General features: G+C 34.3%; 3 protein-coding genes across 3 annotated transcripts; 1 reads left to right on the top strand and 2 right to left on the bottom strand.

Moving 5' to 3' along the window:
- Nucleotides 1-87: 87 nt before the first annotated feature.
- LOC108992171 (two-component response regulator ARR12-like) lies at nt 88-6,780 on the bottom strand. Its single transcript, XM_018966637.2, has 6 exons — nt 6,401-6,780; nt 5,720-5,872; nt 4,922-5,314; nt 4,662-4,738; nt 3,319-4,572; nt 88-369 (listed from the first exon to the last, which is right to left on the bottom strand). Exons 1-6 carry the CDS (start codon nt 6,528-6,530, stop codon nt 340-342), a joined length of 2,037 nt encoding a protein of 678 aa, XP_018822182.1. The 5' UTR covers nt 6,531-6,780; the 3' UTR covers nt 88-339.
- Nucleotides 6,781-13,182: 6,402 nt separating this feature from the next.
- LOC108992181 (zinc finger protein 1-like) lies at nt 13,183-14,256 on the top strand. The gene has a single exon (XM_018966650.2). It carries the CDS (start codon nt 13,229-13,231, stop codon nt 14,105-14,107), a length of 879 nt encoding a protein of 292 aa, XP_018822195.1. The 5' UTR covers nt 13,183-13,228; the 3' UTR covers nt 14,108-14,256.
- Nucleotides 14,257-16,340: 2,084 nt separating this feature from the next.
- Nucleotides 16,341-17,872, bottom strand: LOC108992174 (uncharacterized protein At2g39795, mitochondrial). The gene is made up of 3 exons (XM_035695419.1): nt 17,543-17,872; nt 16,886-17,214; nt 16,341-16,725 (listed from the first exon to the last, which is right to left on the bottom strand). Exons 1-3 carry the CDS (start codon nt 17,774-17,776, stop codon nt 16,566-16,568), a joined length of 723 nt encoding a protein of 240 aa, XP_035551312.1. The 5' UTR covers nt 17,777-17,872; the 3' UTR covers nt 16,341-16,565.
- Nucleotides 17,873-18,608: the final 736 nt, after the last annotated feature.

The raw sequence follows: 18,608 nt of genomic DNA, 5'->3' as shown, positions 1-18,608 counted from the left end.
TAACCTCTACACACCGCACTTTATGTGGAGAGAAAGAGTGAGAGAGAAAGGATGTGTGTGTGGAGATTGTGTAGAATTGCTCAAAAAATAAAACCCTTATTCGTAAATCCTTTAATTCGAATTTGCTCAATTAACAAGAAAATCTGGCCAAGCTGAAAGTGAGAAGGATAGAAATTTAGACCTATTCGAGTATTCTATATTAATTCAGTGTCAATAGTGGATAGACGTGTAATAAACTGTACGATGAAAAACTCATTGATCGAGGACAATATATATTTATTCCTTCCGTCGCGCAGTTTCACATGCATGTCCCAAGATAAAAAAGTATCGCATCCTTCTTCAATCAGTTTCTTTCGCCTTATCAATTTCCTGTATCACCAAAATCAAGCCATTAAATTCCCAAGAACACAAAAAAAAAAAAAAAAAAAACAATTCAATGCAAGGACAGACGTACGTGCATCATAATGTCAGTGCCAAAACAATGTTTTCAGCGGCTTAACCAAAAGGTACTAACTCAAGACATCTGGGTCGAAGAATTAACTGTTCATTTCTTAATTTCTAACTATTTTACTTTAAAAAAAGGTGATATACAGGGGAATCGACATTTATTAGACTCCAACAATTCAAGTTTTAAACTCTTCCCTGATTTGGAAAAAATAGATCGAGTACTGAAACGCTTGCACCATTCAAGGTATCTTCAAGAAAATTAACATTATCATCAGAAGGAAAAAGGCTTCTGAATTAACAAGACAAGTGTCTTTCACAAATGATGAGTCCCCCCCCTCCCCCTCCGGGGGCGTCGGGCCTTCTTATCGCACATGATATAAGACACAGCCCCTCCCTCTATTATTAGAATGGCAGCAATTGGAGTTTGACTACCGCACATATCTCTTTCTTGCAGACTCATTGTAGCACTCAGTAGCTTTGTACATACAAGTGGCAGCCTATGAGAGGTTATAGGGAGGGGACCCCCGATATAAGTATGTAGAACGGACTGTGTAGCTGCATTATTGGTTGGCATGCGAGGAACCAGGCATGCATGTCTTCAGAAAATGACTCAAGAGATGACAAGAAGCAATGAAAATGACAAGTTCAAGAAATATTCCTTATTGCTAACTGACCTGATCCTAGTAAAAGGGAAGTGAAGCTGTGAGGACCTAAATTTTTCTAGACCAGATACCTTGGCAGTGAAATAAAGCAAAAAAGTTGATAAAAAAAAAAAAGGAGCCTTCCAAACAAAGTGGGATTGTTGTGTCAGCGGAATAATCCACAACAATGCATCTTTCTTGCCTTTTTCTATATTGGTACATTGCAAACGCACCAGGTGGATCTTACTTCAAACCCATTCTTTGTTTGGGATGAAAGTAGGTGGTTTGCTGTTTTGGCCTGTTCATAATTAACTGTATCAACTATTTACTGAATAAAGTTGATTTCTAGGGTCATGCTTAGGAAAGTTAAGTTTGATGCCTAGATTATTCTTTTTCTCCACAAAATTGCAGCAATATATAGGAATTTCCTTCGATCGAACACAAGGATCGACGTTATACAAAAACCCGAAGTAAGACATCTCCCAGAAGGCTCTCAAATGATTACAAAAGATCAAAACATCCACAGTTAATGTTCATCGCTTTACGGTAAATTTGGCACCGCTCATAATGTTGTTGATGATACTACAAAACCGATCCAACTACTTTCTACTGTAATTTTTTAGCCATTTTAAGTTTCCTTCAAACCTCATGATTGTTAAAACAAAAACCCTAAATCACCCATCTCTCAAAACTAGTCTTGCATGCAAACGATAACAGACCGCTCCACATGCAGGTACTGCTCATGACACTACAATAATTTCGTTTACAGTTCGTACGTCATATGTTCATGGTGCTATTAAATCCATCCCTATATATATATATATATATATTTTTTGTTTTAAGCAAGCAAATATATTATTTAGTAAAGAAAATAAGATACAAAAAAAAGGGGTGGGGTTCCCCAACAAATACCTCATTACAATAACCACAGTACAGTGAAAAAGTGAAAAAAAAAAACAGATTTTAGGACGGAATACTTGGTTCCCACTCATTTTCTGCAAAGAGGGCACTCGTTTGTGTTCACAGCCCATCTCAATTCATCTCACTAGTATTCACTGCTATTCAGCAACTTTAACTCACAAATCTCACTACTATTCACAATTCATCTCACTACTATTCACAATCAATCTCAACTTATTTTCGAATCCAAACGGCACCACTAGAGACGGTAGAAGCTAAAGATATATTGCAGTTTGTTGTCTTGAAATGTTTCCTGAAAATACCCGTATTCCCTTTCTCAATATCCATCCTATACTTATTACAATAGAGTTAGCATCTGAGTCGGTTGCCTTACATCAGTCAGAGCCAGTCCTTAAAAGATCTGAAAAGACTAGCTCATAAAAAATAAGACAACCCATTGCAACGGTCCGACCCACTAAAATGAGCAAAAACTGCTCATGTCCAACCCACTAAAACGCTCCCCAACCCACCTCGCCCAAAAAGAGAAAAAAAACAGAATGATATTCACCAATAAATCATGACTCGATGGTGTGGACGCCAAAGATTCATAACTTATGATTTCCATCAATGCATGCATGCATTTGGATATCAAATCTAAATCAACTCGTCCCAGTGTTACTTATTGAGCTACGTACGGTAGTTTAGAATTTATTCTAGTCTTTTAAAATTAATTGAATCAAGAGAGTTTGACAATTGTCGGAGGAATTAAAGTACATTTGTAACATAGTGTAATTGGAATATACTTGGGTTGTGCTTAATTCGTAATGTCAATAGCAGTGGAGACTATTTTAGTTGTGCTTTAAATGATCACGTCTAGACAGCTTCCTATACGACAGTTTCTGCAAAACTCATTCACAAGATAATTTCAAATAAGTGTCCACACCTAGAGATTTGCATAAGTCCAAATCCCGTATAACGAAATCTTAAGTGATTTAAGAACCGAGAGTTGACAAACAACCACAGAGAAACACCCACAAATAATAGGAAAAAAATGCAGCACCTCATTATTTTGAAGTCTATGGTGGAGAAAAATATATAAACTACATGCGCAAGTAATCAAATCAAACTATGCTAAGCTCTTCTATAACATTCTGCCGGTACTTGCAAAATAATATCACCGCAGAGAAATTACTTCCATTTAGTTCTTTGATTAGGGTCAATGAAACCGATACACTACACAGAGGGGAAAACTATAAATATGCAATCCGAAAATATAAAAGAAGACCACTCTATTTACAAAAATAAAGATATAAAGATTATATTATGTTACCTGTTTAACCATTGCCTTCACTATGTCTTCCAATGAGCCAAAATTGCCGGAAATATAACTTCCTTGTGGCCTCCTTTGGTCCCCGAGCCCTTGCTTCAGCTTCAGTGATATCTCCATGGTAGATTCATTAACCTCATCGTGCTTCAAATATAAAGGATCAAAATAACTTGATTGTCCGATTGAATTGAAATCCATATCTGGGTGGAAGTTCTTTGGTTCTGAACCTTGACCCAATGTACCCACAGAACCATGCACAGGGATCATAGAGTTTGTTGAGCTACATATCACATTTGAGTACGGACCATCCTGATTATGGTCTACCCACCCTTGAGGTGGGGAATGATGTCTTATTTGCCCAGCATTACTGCTGATCGGGCTTGCTCGGCATTGCATTTCCGTCCTTATATCCTGCAATTCAGTGGACATTGAAGCAACAGAAGAAGCACTGCATGGATTACGCTCCATTTGGAAGGTCACCATACGCATGTCGTCCCTCATGTTACCATGATGCAGAGTAGGCTGTTTAAAACAGTCATTTAGTGGAAAAGAATTTGACTCGATCCCAGATGACTGGGCAGAAGTTGACCAGGTTTCATTCAATCTACTATGAACTGGCAATAGGGAAGAAAATTCTGAATTTAAAGAGGCCACTGAGACAGAGGACTGATTTCCATACACTTGACCATCTTGATGTACTTGAGAGTTCTGTTCTAATATCAACGGGCTGTTCACAACACCAAGATGAGGATTGCTTGAGCTAGAAATACCTATTTTTGCATCGAGAAGGGCTCTGGGAATGGGGAAAATTGCTGTGTTATCAATAGGAATGGAGAGCTCTCTGGCATGTGTAACACCCTTAATATGTTGCCCTTGATCAAGTTCTAGCGGCATCGGCATTCCTTGAAGTACACTCCCATTATGGTTTCCAGGGAGTATGACCTGCTGGCAGTTAACCTGATCATTAGTAGAGTTGCTCGAGTTTCGCACATGACTCAGTTGAGTCATTCCTGAAGAAGGAAGGCCATGCATACCCAGACCAGAAGGTGTGTTCAATCTACCGAGCAATCCACCAGGTGGTAATGATCTGAAAGCGGTGTTATGAAATTGACCAGATCCAATCAAGGTGTGAAAACTATCACGTCCATTCAGAGAACCCACTCGCAGATAGGATGAATCTGTACCTCCTAAGGCGGCCGCCAAATTAGCTTGCTGGTTTACCATACTATTAAGCCTTTTAAGGTAAAGCCTGTATTTCTGCAACGATGGAATAGAGCAGTAAGCTTCTCAGAATAAAAAAAAGTTTAGATCATATTGAACTGAAAAAGGAGGATCAGATTCCATGCCTGAAGATGGCTTGCTACATTTTCTCTTGTAAGCTTTTCAACATTCATCATATCTAGAATTTTTTTAGGTACGGCCTCTGCATCCAAAGGAATAAAAGAAATTCATAAGAAAAGACTACATGCCCAAAATATTAACCTTGGAATAATATTCACTAGAGACTCAAAATGTGGCTTGTTAAAAAGAGGAGTGGTTTGTGGGGGTGAGGGGGGTGAAGAACAAAGGTTGACGTTGCTACTCTAATTATAGGTGAAGAACCTACTATCAATGCCCAATTGATGAACAGCAGCGACAAATTTGCGGTGCAGATCCACAGACCAAACAACCCGCTGCTTCTTCTGAGTTGATGGATCACAATGCCCACTTTCATCATGTTCCTCATCCTCATCTTCATTCTGATCCTTCCGTTTTTTATTGAGCTTTCCATTCTGATCAGAAAGTGTCCCAGGTGACCCCGATCCTCCACCACTGCCAGGATCATGCTTGTCTTGATTGCCAGATTTATATGAGTCTTTAGAATCAAACTTCTTTCTCCTGATTACATGTTGCCAGATGTTCTTCAGCTCCTCAGTTCGAACCGGTTTCAGTAGATAATCACAAGCTCCATGGGAAATTCCCTTCATTACAAGCTTGGGATCACCATTGACGGACAACACTACAAATGTTGAAACATTTTATAACCAAAATTAAGCCTGATTAATAACCACATGGTGCAAAGAGTGCCACAATTAATCCAACGATAAGCTCACAGAATATAAGCACATTGTAAACTTAGAGAAAGGGACCGACAAAGTCAAGTGATTTTGGGTTTGGAAAATGCACATATCAGACTAACATGCAGCATATTGTTTTCAGAAAAATTTCAAGGTTGACAAAATTGTCGAAGACTTGAGATTGTGAAGATAAAATTTGACAAAGGTCAGTCCAAAATTCTTGTTTTTTGTTGATAAATCAACTACAAGAAATTCTTGTTTTCAAAAATTAAAACTTCACGGAGGAATGTCAAAATTCGAAGAAAGAGAGTTGATATAATGAAGATCAATTATTGTTCCTTGCTTACTTATGACAGGAAGGTCCATCTCAAGGCCCACAAGCTCAAGCAGCTTAAAACCATCCATGTCTGGCATCTGAACATCACTAATGACCAGGTCAAAATTGTTCCTGTTTTCTCTCAGCAGCTTCAATGCTGTGATTGCTTGATTAGTAGTCGTAACTGCAAAGGCGAAAACTCTTAATGAGGTCATGCCAAGTTTTTTGAAGAAAAAAAAAAGAGCAAAAATAAATACTTTCTCATATTTCCAAAAGCTATCGAGACCAAAATGAATAAACCAACCCATAGTCCAATTAATAAGACAGTACTCAGATAGATCGCGAAATAAAGAACGAATGTTATTGAAAGGCTGAAGTCTTGTTGGAGATAATATCAAAGAAACCCAATCCAATATATGAGAAACTAGACATAACAAGATAATATCTTGATTTGATAATTGTGAAAATCAAATCAAGATAATATCAAAGAAACCCAACCCGATATATGAGAAAGTAGACATAACAAGCTGTAGGTGGAGGTCAATAATTCATAGAGATTCAATATACTACCATAATAGCAACTAAAAAGGGAGCAGCTTGTATGGTAAATTCTTAATAATAAAGCACAAATCCAAGAACCCATATCCAGAAACTGGTGGATAGATAGACGCAAGGGAATAAAGGAAAAGAGGGAGCGGCACTAGAAGCAAACCGTGATATTGGCATCGACGGAGAAGGGTCTCCAAGAAAAATAGGCAAGTGGGGTCATCGTCAACTGCGAGCACACGCATTCCAATGGGGAACTGATCTTTGGGTTCATCCATTAGAGGCTCAACGGCCATTTTCTTCAAGCAGACTGATTGACAAATCTCAGAGAACAGTAACAATGGGAAAAGACTGTTTCAAAGATATAGTCTACGTTCTATTTATGGTAATGAACAAACCCAGAATCTACTAAACAAAGATAAGCAGAGAAAAGGATTTGCAAAGACCATGGAATGGTGTGATATAAATTCACAGCGACTGAGAGAGGATCTCTGTAAAAATGGCGGCAATGTGATCGTGGAAAGAGGGGAAAAAAGAAGAAAAGGAAACAAATAAAACACCGTAATCCGTATAAACTGTGAAAGCCGAATTAGAGGCCTGTTACCAAACTGAAAATGTTTGACTTGGTGCGAGAAAATCTGTTGCGTGCAACTCACGCGCGTGAAAGGCGAAATCTCGGACGTGATCTTTGAGGACTCGTTTACTTTCATAAAATTTATAATTTAAATCTAACTTATTTTATCTTATCTTATCTTTATTATTTTTTTAAATTTTTATATAAAATAAAATTAAAATTTTAATTTTTTTAAAATTTTAAAATAAAAATAATATTAAAAATATATATTCTAATAATACTATATTCAATCTTTAATTTTTATTTCAATTCATATATCTTATCTATAAAAATAAAAAAAATCATTAAAAAAAATTAAAATCACAATTTGGGACAAAACAATAATTCAAAATAAAAAGAAAAGGAAGCTTGAAAATTGGTTATCGGGTGAGGTCGAGACTCGAGACTACAAGAAAGACTTCGTATTTTTTTTTTTTCCAAGTGGATTGCAGAGAGCACGCCTACGCGTGCTTCGCTATCCATGGATATGGCAAAAAGAAGCAAGGGTTCTTTGCCTACTTTTTCCTGCGTCTGAACTCTGAACTATGTTCCTTTTCAGTTTTGGGACTTTTTTAAGCTTCTTCTTTTGAGGGTTAAAGCCTTTTCTTTTCTAAGGGTTTAACGACAAAAACCCAACGACAGTCGTCAGTCCCTATAAAGAAATGACTGGGACAAGATTTTCTTACTCCCTCCTACTACTACTTCTTAATATATACATCTATTAATTACAGATAAATAAAACTATTTTCCTATAGTACTTTCAAGTTCGAAATAAACGACAAATAAGATTAGCTTTATTAATTGAGTGATAATAATGAGATAGATCATAGTCATATATTGTCATGCACGTACACAATAGGTCGAGTGAAACCCAACCATGTTCTTAAAGTAGGTGGGTGAAAGTACGATGATGACTAAGAAAAAGCCAATTAATGCACGAAAAGGTATCGAATCAGCATATAGTTGAATGCCCCACTAATTTTGTGCCGTCGGAAAGGATTAAAAATAAATAAATAAAAACTATAGCATCTGCTTTCCAAACATGCATATATTATAGAAAGTTCATCTTCCAATTATTTGAGGCATATACACTGCACACATGTAGTAATGGTTGATAGTGCATTAATCTTTGTATTTTTAGATTGCGTTTGGATGTTTAGATGATCTTAATTAATATATAAATAGTAATATTTTATAAGTCGTCATATTAAAATGTGTTTGAATGTTAATAGATTGATCTATATGTTTAAATGTATAAAATAGATTGAGATGTATTTTAACTTTATATGAAAATTTGAAAATGTAGTAGATATCATTAATGACTAATTTGAGACGGCTCAAGGTGATTGATGCACGCATCAAATTGTGCAATAAACAACTTAAAACAAATTTTATATAAGCATTCTTCTCATTTAGATACCTTAGTGTCTATTAAGACTTAATTTCACGGCAGATTGAATCTACCTATTTCTAACCGGTAATAATGTACTCAAATAGGTTGCTTATATTATTTCTTAATACTTTAACTACAAAAAATAATTATATAAAAATAAATTCACAAACTGACATATAAAAGCATGATTATTAACTTTATATATACCCAATCAGATCCAAATCAAGGGGTTTCAAACTGGCATCAGGGCCGGCTCAATGGCAATGTCATAAATGAAAAAATGTTCCAAAAATAAAAAAAAAAGATGTATTTTTTTAAAATGTTTACAAAATTTAAAAATAAAAACCATTTTATTAAATAAAATTTTAAATAATTTTTATATTTTTTAAAGTGTACAAGGCCTCATAATACTAAATCTAATATTTAATATAATAAATAATTTATATTTTAAATAATTTTTTTAAAATCTTGTCAAATTGAGGTACAAAATTCACATTGAGGCTTCATTTTACGTTATTATATTAAATATAAATTTTAAAAAATGTCATTTAAAGATTTAATAAAAATTTTGAAAATTATTGCATATAATAATTTGTATTTTTACGAATGGATCACTTAAATTTTATCTTAAGTCTCAATTTATATTGAGCCGCCCCTGCTGGCATGAATGATATTCAAATAACCTCTCTACGCCAACATATTATAAGTACACTTTGTAAGGAATATTAAGATATAATAACTGGAAGATTCATGGTGGGTGCGAAATCTCAAGATTCCAGCTTGCTTTTTGGGGTCACACACACACGTGGCTTTTCTTAATTAATGGCATGATTCAAGTTGAAAGGTGGGAAGGGGGGGAGAACAGAACAGGCCGGGTGCCTTCTCAACTCTGATAAAAATGCTCAAGTCTAGCTAAGGTTGTCTCCCATGCACGAAGGAAATATGCCAGCTAGTTATTTTTATTATCAAAACATATCGAGTGAATTTTTTAAGAAATAATACTAGATAGAATCATTGAGTGCGTAAGTATTATATAATTTTTTTTTTTAAAAAATAAAATTTATTATTAAAAAATAAAATTATTTTTCATTTGATTATTATATTTACTATTTTTTAAAAATAAATTATACAACATTTATACACTCCGTGAATAAAATATCATTTCTCTTTTTTATAAGATATTCCTTATCCGTAAACTCAAAATAAAACTGCGAGGAGGAATGCGCATCAATGTTTTTAATTTCGTACCGTACCGACCGGTATGGTCGAAATTTTTCGTTTCGGCCGTCCGGCCGGTACAGGTACTATATATGTTCCGTACCGGCCAAAATACCGGCCGTTTCGGCCTAAATTTCGGCCTGTACTGGCCTATATTTTGGCCTGTATTTTTTTTTTTCATTTTTTCAAACTACAAGTTCATTTTTTGACCTCCAATTTAGATAAGACTATTTATAATTTATATGTATGTATGTATTTATATATAATTTATTCATATATAAACTATTATTTTAGAATATAATTGTTATATATATTTATATATATAATTTATTCATATATCGACTATCCCGAAACGGCACAAGAAATGGTACCGGTATCGAAATATTTCGTTTCAGTGTCTTGACCGGTACGCCATCCGGTACGGTATTCAAAACATTGATGCGCACAACAAAGAACAAGTAAAACATAAGAGGAAATTAATACGCACGTATACATTAATAACATCGTTCATTCCACACAAGCAGTTGAAGCCCAATCGGCTACTCGCCTTCAGTACTGGGTTTAGACAAATAATTGGCCCAGATCATCTAAACTGAGCGGAGGACAGAAATGCTATCATGTTGGGCCTTATAACTGACCCGCCTTCTCTTATAATTATACAAGTATCGTTAAATCCTAATCAAAATTGATAATGTCTAATTCCTCTCAACTCATTATTATAATTTTTTTAAATTCTAACACAAAATATAATAAATAATTTAATTTTTTTAAATCTCAAAATAATAATAATATTAAAAAAAAATATTCTAACAATATTTTATCATCTCAACTCAACTCAACTCACTTCAACATCCAAACACAACCTAATTATCTATTCATCATCATTTTTGAAAGCATGAAAACTTGTTTTCGAGTCTTAATTTTCGTACAATTTGTTTTTGTTTTTATTGTTATGATCAACCATTAAAATTTATGTATAGTAGCTCATGATATGTTTCTATCGAAACAGCCTAAGCATTCACATCAAATCATAAAGTTAATATGATAGGGACTTGGATCGTTTCGATTAAATACGTACGTACTTTTTTACGGTATTGACATGTATATTAATTGTACTACTAAAAAAGTAAGATACTGTTACTGAATAGTACTTGATCCTAATTTTATACGTGAAAGCAATAATTATATACATAATTACCCACATTGCTTTCAACAAGTTTCAAGTACTAGGTCTATATATATGTCTTTTTCACTCGCAAAACTTGAGTTTTATGTACTATTAAGCCCTCCATCGATTATTTTTTCAATACTTATCATCTTATTTAATCTAATTATTATAATTTTTTTAAATTTTTATATAAAATAAAATAAATAATTTAATTTTTTTAATTCTAAAATAATAATAATATTAAAAAATATATTTTAATAATATTTTATTTTATTTTATTTTAAAATTTTATCTCAACTCATCTATGTAAAAACAAGCAAAGTCTTAAAAGAAAAAATAAATAAATAAAGAAGAAGGTCGTGTATAAACAGTATATATATGAACAAGAAGGAGAAAGAGTAGGAGAAAAGTAGTGATGACGATGACAAAGTAGAAGTCTAGATGATAAAGATATATATTTAACTCTATGTATACATATATATATAGTCAAATGCATTAATGCCACTGTTCATGACCTTATCGATCATGTCTTGGCTTGTGATGGTGAGCGAGCGAGAGAGAACATTGATTTGTCTTCTTTCGATCGACAACATTTTTTTTTTTTTTTTTTTGTTGGGCATTGAAATGGAAATTGTTTAAAGTCTTTCTTTATGGAAAAAGACAGATCTGGCAAAGAGATTTGGTTCAAATTTTATCCGGATTAAAGTGAAATGCCAAAACCCACTCCGTCGCGTACAAACGGCCTTTATATATTATCATGTGGGGCTTTGAAAAAAAAGAAAAAGAAGAGAAGAAAGTTGAAGAAATAAAAGATAAAGATTCTTTATCTTATCATTTAAAATATATTATTTAAATATATATTTTTTATTTTACATATTAACTTTTGTAATATATCATATATCAGTTTATCTATTTTTTTCATATAATTTAAATATTATATTTTTTAATTTTTTTTATTCATTTCACATATTTTTTATAATTACTAATGATATTATCATATCTTTTGATATTTATAATATCTCTTTATATACAATATCATATAATTATGTCATATTTTAAATTAATTCAAATTTATAAATTAAATCAAAATATAAATAAATTTATAAACTAAAAAGCAGAGATTACGTAATGAAAATATTATCAAAATATATTATGAGAATATTCATACTCAATAATTATATAATGTGAATAAAGAAAGTTGAAAAAATGAGAAACTTAGCAAGTGGAGGAAAGAGAAATTAATTAAAAATGTTTATAATGATGAACAATATTCTCTATATCTAAAGGTTTATTGTAGTAAAATGTATAAGTATTTTTAAAATAGAAGATTCAATGGAGGGCACTTTTGAGAACATTTTTATATTTGAAAGATGTTATTAGTTTAAGAGTTCTATATTATAAAAGATCCATTAAGAGTGCTATTAGTTTAACCTTAGAGAATAATTATATGGTGTGTGTATATATATATATATATGGCATGGCATGGGATGGGATGGCATGGCATGGAAGAACTCAGAGGAGGGACTCGATGATCCTCAGCTGCCTCCCATTCTACTTGTCGGCCATTTGTCGCTCCCCGGCCGCTAATCATGGCATATTAATAACGAAAAGATATAATTTCCTGGCCAACAAAACAATTACATCAAGTTATGCTTGTTTTAAAGTCGGCCCAAAATATGAAAATTATAATAATTAATTATGAAGAAAATCTTATAATAAATCACGCATTGTAGTAACTAATTATTAATGTCGCTGTCATCTTGACTAAGCGCTTATTCAAGCTTTAGATGCAAATGCAATGAGTATTTATCGAATAATAATAACCATATATAATAAACTTAAAAAATAGTTCACGCTGGACATATATATGACGTTTATAATTGCATCGTTTTGGTTTCGTATGAATTACGAACAGAGCTGGCTTATATTTTTTTTTATAATAATGCATGCCTCGAGCTTTTTTCTGTATGCTGATATATTGTAAGTAGACCATATGAAATTCCCTTCAATATCCAGTATTTTGAATATTAATTCAATATGCAAAAGGGACACAAGCGGTAACAGCTGGGGTCATAGTAGTACAGATTTGGTCTACATAACATCGTCTGCATGTCCCCCTCAAGCGCAGTTCTGCATGATCGCTTGGTGAAAGAACTTTTTTTTTATTCTCACTCACCTAAGCCAATGGCACTTACAGCAATTGATCTAGCTGCGTCGATTAATGTGAGTTTTGTCAATGAATGAGAGTTCTAGGTCTGACAGATCAAAATCTTCTGGACTAGTCCGTTGGAATTTCATGTAAAGTTCCCAAGAGAGAAGAGAGTCTTGTCAATAAAATAAAGATTAGTTTTGGTGTGTATTCTGAACAACTTTAAAATTGTCCAATTTATAGAGATTGAAAAAAAAAAAAAAAAACAAATCTAAGATCTCAATCCTTGCTTGACAACGATCTCAATGCCCGTATAATCCTTGGTGGATCCAACCAAATTGTCAAGCGTGTGACAGCGACCTACCAATATGCGGATCAACTTTTACTATCTTAAACTCAGTAGAACGGTGTATCCTTGTTGGATATATAGCGCAAGGACATTTTTCTTATCCGATGAATCGCCTTTTTTTAATCGCATTTTCAAAACATAGGTATTCTCTAATGGAACCAACAAAGAATGAGCCTTGTCCTTCCAAGACTCCGAGCACCTTCTCTGCTCCAGAGGTTCTTGATCTATGTCTAAACACACCACTGCAAAACCCAGAAGAAAACAAGCAGGGAGTTGTCAAAGTAGATGAAGGAGAAAGAGAAGCAAAGCCAGATTACCGGTTAGATCTGAATCTATCAGGTGAGGATTCCAATCTTGGGTTTGAAACAGAGCTCAATCTCATAAATTGCTTGGACGTGGGTTCATCTCAGATTCCATCAGAAAGCCCCCAAGACTATTATGCGGAGCCACGAGTCTTTTCATGCAACTATTGCAGAAGAAAATTCTATAGTTCACAGGCACTTGGAGGGCACCAAAATGCCCACAAAAGAGAGAGGACTCTAGCAAAAAGAGGACAAAAGATAGCGGCACACATAATGGCATCCGCTGCAGCTTTTGGGCACTCCCACCACCACCACTATGCAAGCATGGCTTCTCTTCCTCTTCACGGTGCTCATAACAGATCACTTGGAATTCAGGCACATTCAGTGATCCAAAAGCCTTCTCACAAATCATCTTCCAGTAATGGGTCGTTCTATGCATCTTACGGCTGGTCAAGACCCCTCATTAACCAACAACCAGCAGTTGGGAAGCTAGTAGCTGAGAGTTTTCACACAGCAGCAGGATCACAGTCGCGTGGAAGTGTCGGTAGATTTGAATTGGTAAGAACGATGAATGGTTCCCCGGCCGATGATGAACTCAGTGGATTTTGGTTTCCAGGCAGTGGGCTTTACAGCACTAATCAAGAGGAAGTGAAGAAGCTGGACTTGTCTCTCAAGCTTTAGATTATAGTAACTCTTATTATCTTTATTATTCTTCTTCATCTTCCCTACTGGTATTTCTAGTCTAAAGTCTATTCAATTTTTCACTTGAAGCAATATAGTGTAGATTTCGTATCAAAACGTAAGATATTTATCTTTTTTCTGGTTCTTTACTTGGAATTGATCACTTTGTCTTGCGCTTATATATGTACCAAATCAAATGTTGATCTCTTACTATTAAGACTTTCACCCTCCATGTCATTGCAAACTCTGCCTAGCTACATCAATGCAAAAGGCCTTGATCGGCAATCTCATTTAAGATGGGATCAGAAAAGTTGTAGATTTGATTTAGGATTCACAGGACCTTTATATATCTCAAAGGAAACCAATGAGTTGGCCATTAGAATACATACAGTTACAACATTTTGGAATCCTCAAAATGGTGGGTCAAGAAAAAGCATGCCGCTATCACTCCGTTTTAGAATCAAGACTTTATAATGTGAAAGAAAGGCTTCAAGAGACAACGGAATCGAAGACCAATAAGAGAGTTTTACATGTCATGCAGTTGCCACTCCACTGAGAAAACCTTCGAGGAACGTCAAAGGCCAATAACAAAAAGATTATACGGAATATGTGAAGCGATAAAACAAAAAAAAGTAGAAGAAAAAGCAAGCGATGAGTTGGATAAACTTGTGATCATAATTTAGGTATATAAAATGTTGACTTATTCACACATGCAAACTTGCAAAGTTAGATAAAGACTTGCTCCACTATTCACTATTTTATTCCCACCAAGTGGAGAGTACATTTGTCTTGTATCAGAGGGGACTGTACTGTGTCCCTTTCATTTAGTACCTGAAAATCTAGGAAAGATTTAGTTCTATTTTTATCTATTCTTAAAGTCGGTCAACATTGCGTCACAATTTACTTTACTTTTCTTTTTTCTTTTTTATTTTTAACATTTGAAGAGTTGGATTTTGAATTCAAGATTTCTATTTTGGAGATTGAAGTTTATGTCAATCAAATCATAAGTCTGACACATTTTACATGACTTGTGTATAAATAAGCATACACATCCACACACACATATATATATATATATGAATAACTTCTCAAATTTTTTTTTTGATGGAGACTCCTCATTTTAATCTCTTTTGACTGTTTATATATTTATATTTTTTTTAATGATTAAAGAGGTGACTAATAACTATTAATGTATTGATATTTTTTTTATATTTTTTAAATATGTTTAAAAATATTTGAAATAAAAAATAAAAAAAAATATACAAATTACATTAGGCGGCACCCAAGTGGCATGTCCGGGGAGCGGCAAAGTATCACCACTATATTTACAAAGTAGTTAAATCTAAAAGCTAATGAAAAAATAATTTTTATTTATTTTTATTATGTGTGGTTTCGTAGGCAGGTGTATTAAAATCTGCAACCCCAACAAAGAAGGTTTTGCATTGCTGCCCCCACAGCATGTCATATTTACAAAGCTCCTCTAATGTGTAACGTGTTTGTTTGATAGAAGAAATGCAACCATCGTCGACCCGGGCCACTTAAGCAAAGGCAGTTATAATTAGCAGCATACCAGGGCCCTAATGACCAGAAGTAAACTAGAACTTTGGCAAGGACCCAAGAAGCAAGCAACACTTCTGCCAGTATGACTTGCAGATGTAGTCTGTATTCAAGCTTGAATAGAATCTTCCCTTCTTTCATTAAAGTTCCATCAAAACAAATCAGATCATTAGAGGAAGGCGTAGAGTGTCTCAGACAAAAAATCTATATCGGTGATAGATCATAGAAGCTTTACCATGAGTCAAATCTAGCAAATCTAGTAGCATCCACAGGGCATCTTCTTGTTTTAACAGGAGACAAAATTGGACAGAGTAAACCGAACAGCAATTCTATTCCTACCAATAAAAAGCATACGGACATTTTCAGAATGGAGATATTAGTTATGTATCATATCCTCCAAGAAAATTCGACCAGGGCCAAATCATTGGAAACAATATAGAATTCAAAGAGAGAGACATGCTGATTATAGGAGAGATCATGTGCTACAGGAAAAGCATATAATACGTTGATGACAGGTCAAATAAAAACATGAAAACAACATGCATTTGTTTATACCAGAAAACCATGCAATAGAGTGCCAAGAAAGATGCTACCCATGTACAAAGACAGCATAAGTTCACCATTTTTCAAGATCTTAATTTCCTTGATGAATATAAGCAATCAAAAGCCTCTCAAAGCCGCACTTAAAAAGTGGCCGCTTCTGATTTCATATTCGGTATCGAGTGGCTACATGCTGTATACGCCTATAATATTCTAACTGATTCTTGCATACAAAACATGGAAAATTGAGTACCTACTGCAGTGACATTGAGTACCCACTGCAGTGACTTTCTCCAATCAAAATCAAAATTAGAAATTTGGATCAATGAATCTCAGACAAACTCTAAAAAGCGTATTCTCCCTATTTTTCTACAAAAGTCTTGACACTCCTCAACCACCGGATAAGTTCAATTCTGTCCTTGTTCATCATATACTCATGCAAGAAACCAGAGAGATCGTCATTTACTCCCCTTGCCTCTAAGTACTCCTTAAGCGTCTTCCTAATCTTAGCATCCAATTTCCTGTAAAAAAAAAAAAAACATGATCCGCAGAAGGTCACCACCAACCCAAACTCAAAATACACATAATTATTCAGAAGAACACGTGTTTCGGTCTTTGAAAAAATTCAGTCCCAAACTTGCCAGTTTGAGGTAAATCCAGAAAAAAAAAAATTAATACTACCTAAAATCAGGTCCCATGTAAGGCCTAGCCAGCATTCGATTGCGCCTAAGTATATAAACTTTCTGAACCTCCAAAGAGTCGGGCCAAGACGAGCACAGAAACTCCAATTCATTACAACCATCGCCCCTAGAGATATCAACAAGCAAGCTAAGGTGAAGGCGCACATCGCCTCCGTATATGTGGTCTTCAAGCTTAGGAACAGGTTCGCACCCGTCAAACATAGTGGCTTCGATCTTAATATTCTCGGTGTCTCCAAATTTCCTTCTCATTGTGATCCATTGTTCACCCGGTCGATCTTCGACCGTAAAAGAATTGAATTTCGTTACAGGCTATATAATAATTTCCCGCAGAAACACATTACCAAAAAAGAGGATATATTAGAATTCAGTTCCAGAGATATCAAAAGCCTTATTAGTCACTCGTCTTCCTTTTCTTTTTTTTTTGGGACCAAATCAATGAATAGGAAACTGCAACGTAAGCATAAGTAAAAAAGCTAATTTTTTTTTTATAAGTAGTAAAAAAGATAACACAAACAAGAAATTGAAAAAGGTATATTCCTTCCACTTTTCGTGCATTTTCTCGGGTACCAAACAGAGACCAATACATTAAACAAATATGAAATTAAAAAGGGGCGGGAGGTGCCAACTAGGAACGAACCTTCTGGGGAGGAGCGTACTCGGACTGATACTGGATCTCAGTGCGGAGGATTCTGAGGATGTTATCGTCGAAGGGCGATTTGGTTGTGGATTCAGAAGCGTAGGGTCTGGCTTGGAATAGAGAAGGAGAAATGGCATAACGCGGTCGGAGAGAAAGATGGTGAATTTGTGTGGCTTTAGACCAGGAAGAAGAATAGCAAAGCGTTCTTTGAGCGGTTCGGATAAAGGGAGCCATTTGAGGTCGTCCCCCCTCAGTGTCAGCAAGACAGTGAATTTAGGGGTTTTTGGAGATGAGACGAGGGTTTTCTTTTTTTCTTTTTTCCTCAAGGTCCCTGCCATCTTCTTCTTCGATCTGAACTGAACCGTAGATTCCAAGTATTTGAGGCATTTCAATGGGTAAGATGGTGCCAGCACACCCCTTACTTCATAAGTGGATGTGCGGTATCAGGCCTTGCCTGTCCGTCTTCTGGATCTTATGGTTTTGGGCCCTCAAGGCATTTCAAGTCCCGTTAGGGCCATTTTTGGACCATTAGGATCAATTGAGCCCAGTTTTAAGGTCGAGTTAAACGAAAGAAATAGATTGAGAAATTAATTTTATAAAATTAAAATTTATTTGTTTTGGTACGTCTAATTTTAAATTTATTTTTTAAAATAATGTAAATATAACGTGTCACATTTGACATATTTGTTTTATGTTTATAAATTTTACTTTTCTAAATCTTTTGATAAATTCTCTTAACAAAATCATTAAATGATGACTATAAACAGTACTAAATAATACTTTAAATTAGAACTTCAAAGCAGTTAGCAAAAAATCAGTAATTAACGTTAAGTTACCGTTTAGATAGTAAAAGTGTTTCATTTTATCTTATTTTATTTCATTATTATAATTTTTTAAATTTCTATACAAAATATAATAAATAATTTAACTTTTTTAAATCTTAAAATAATAATAATATTAAAAAATAATATTTTAACAATATTTTATTTTATTTTTAATTTTTATTTAAAATCATCTTATCTCATCTCACTATCCAAACCGCACTGCATCAAAATGAACTCGGAAA

Source organism: Juglans regia, chromosome 11, assembly GCF_001411555.2.
Source record: "Juglans regia cultivar Chandler chromosome 11, Walnut 2.0, whole genome shotgun sequence".
Classification (NCBI taxonomy): Eukaryota; Viridiplantae; Streptophyta; class Magnoliopsida; order Fagales; family Juglandaceae; genus Juglans; species Juglans regia.
Note: the sequence above shows the minus strand (reverse complement) of the source record. Positions and strands in the feature narration are given on the sequence as shown.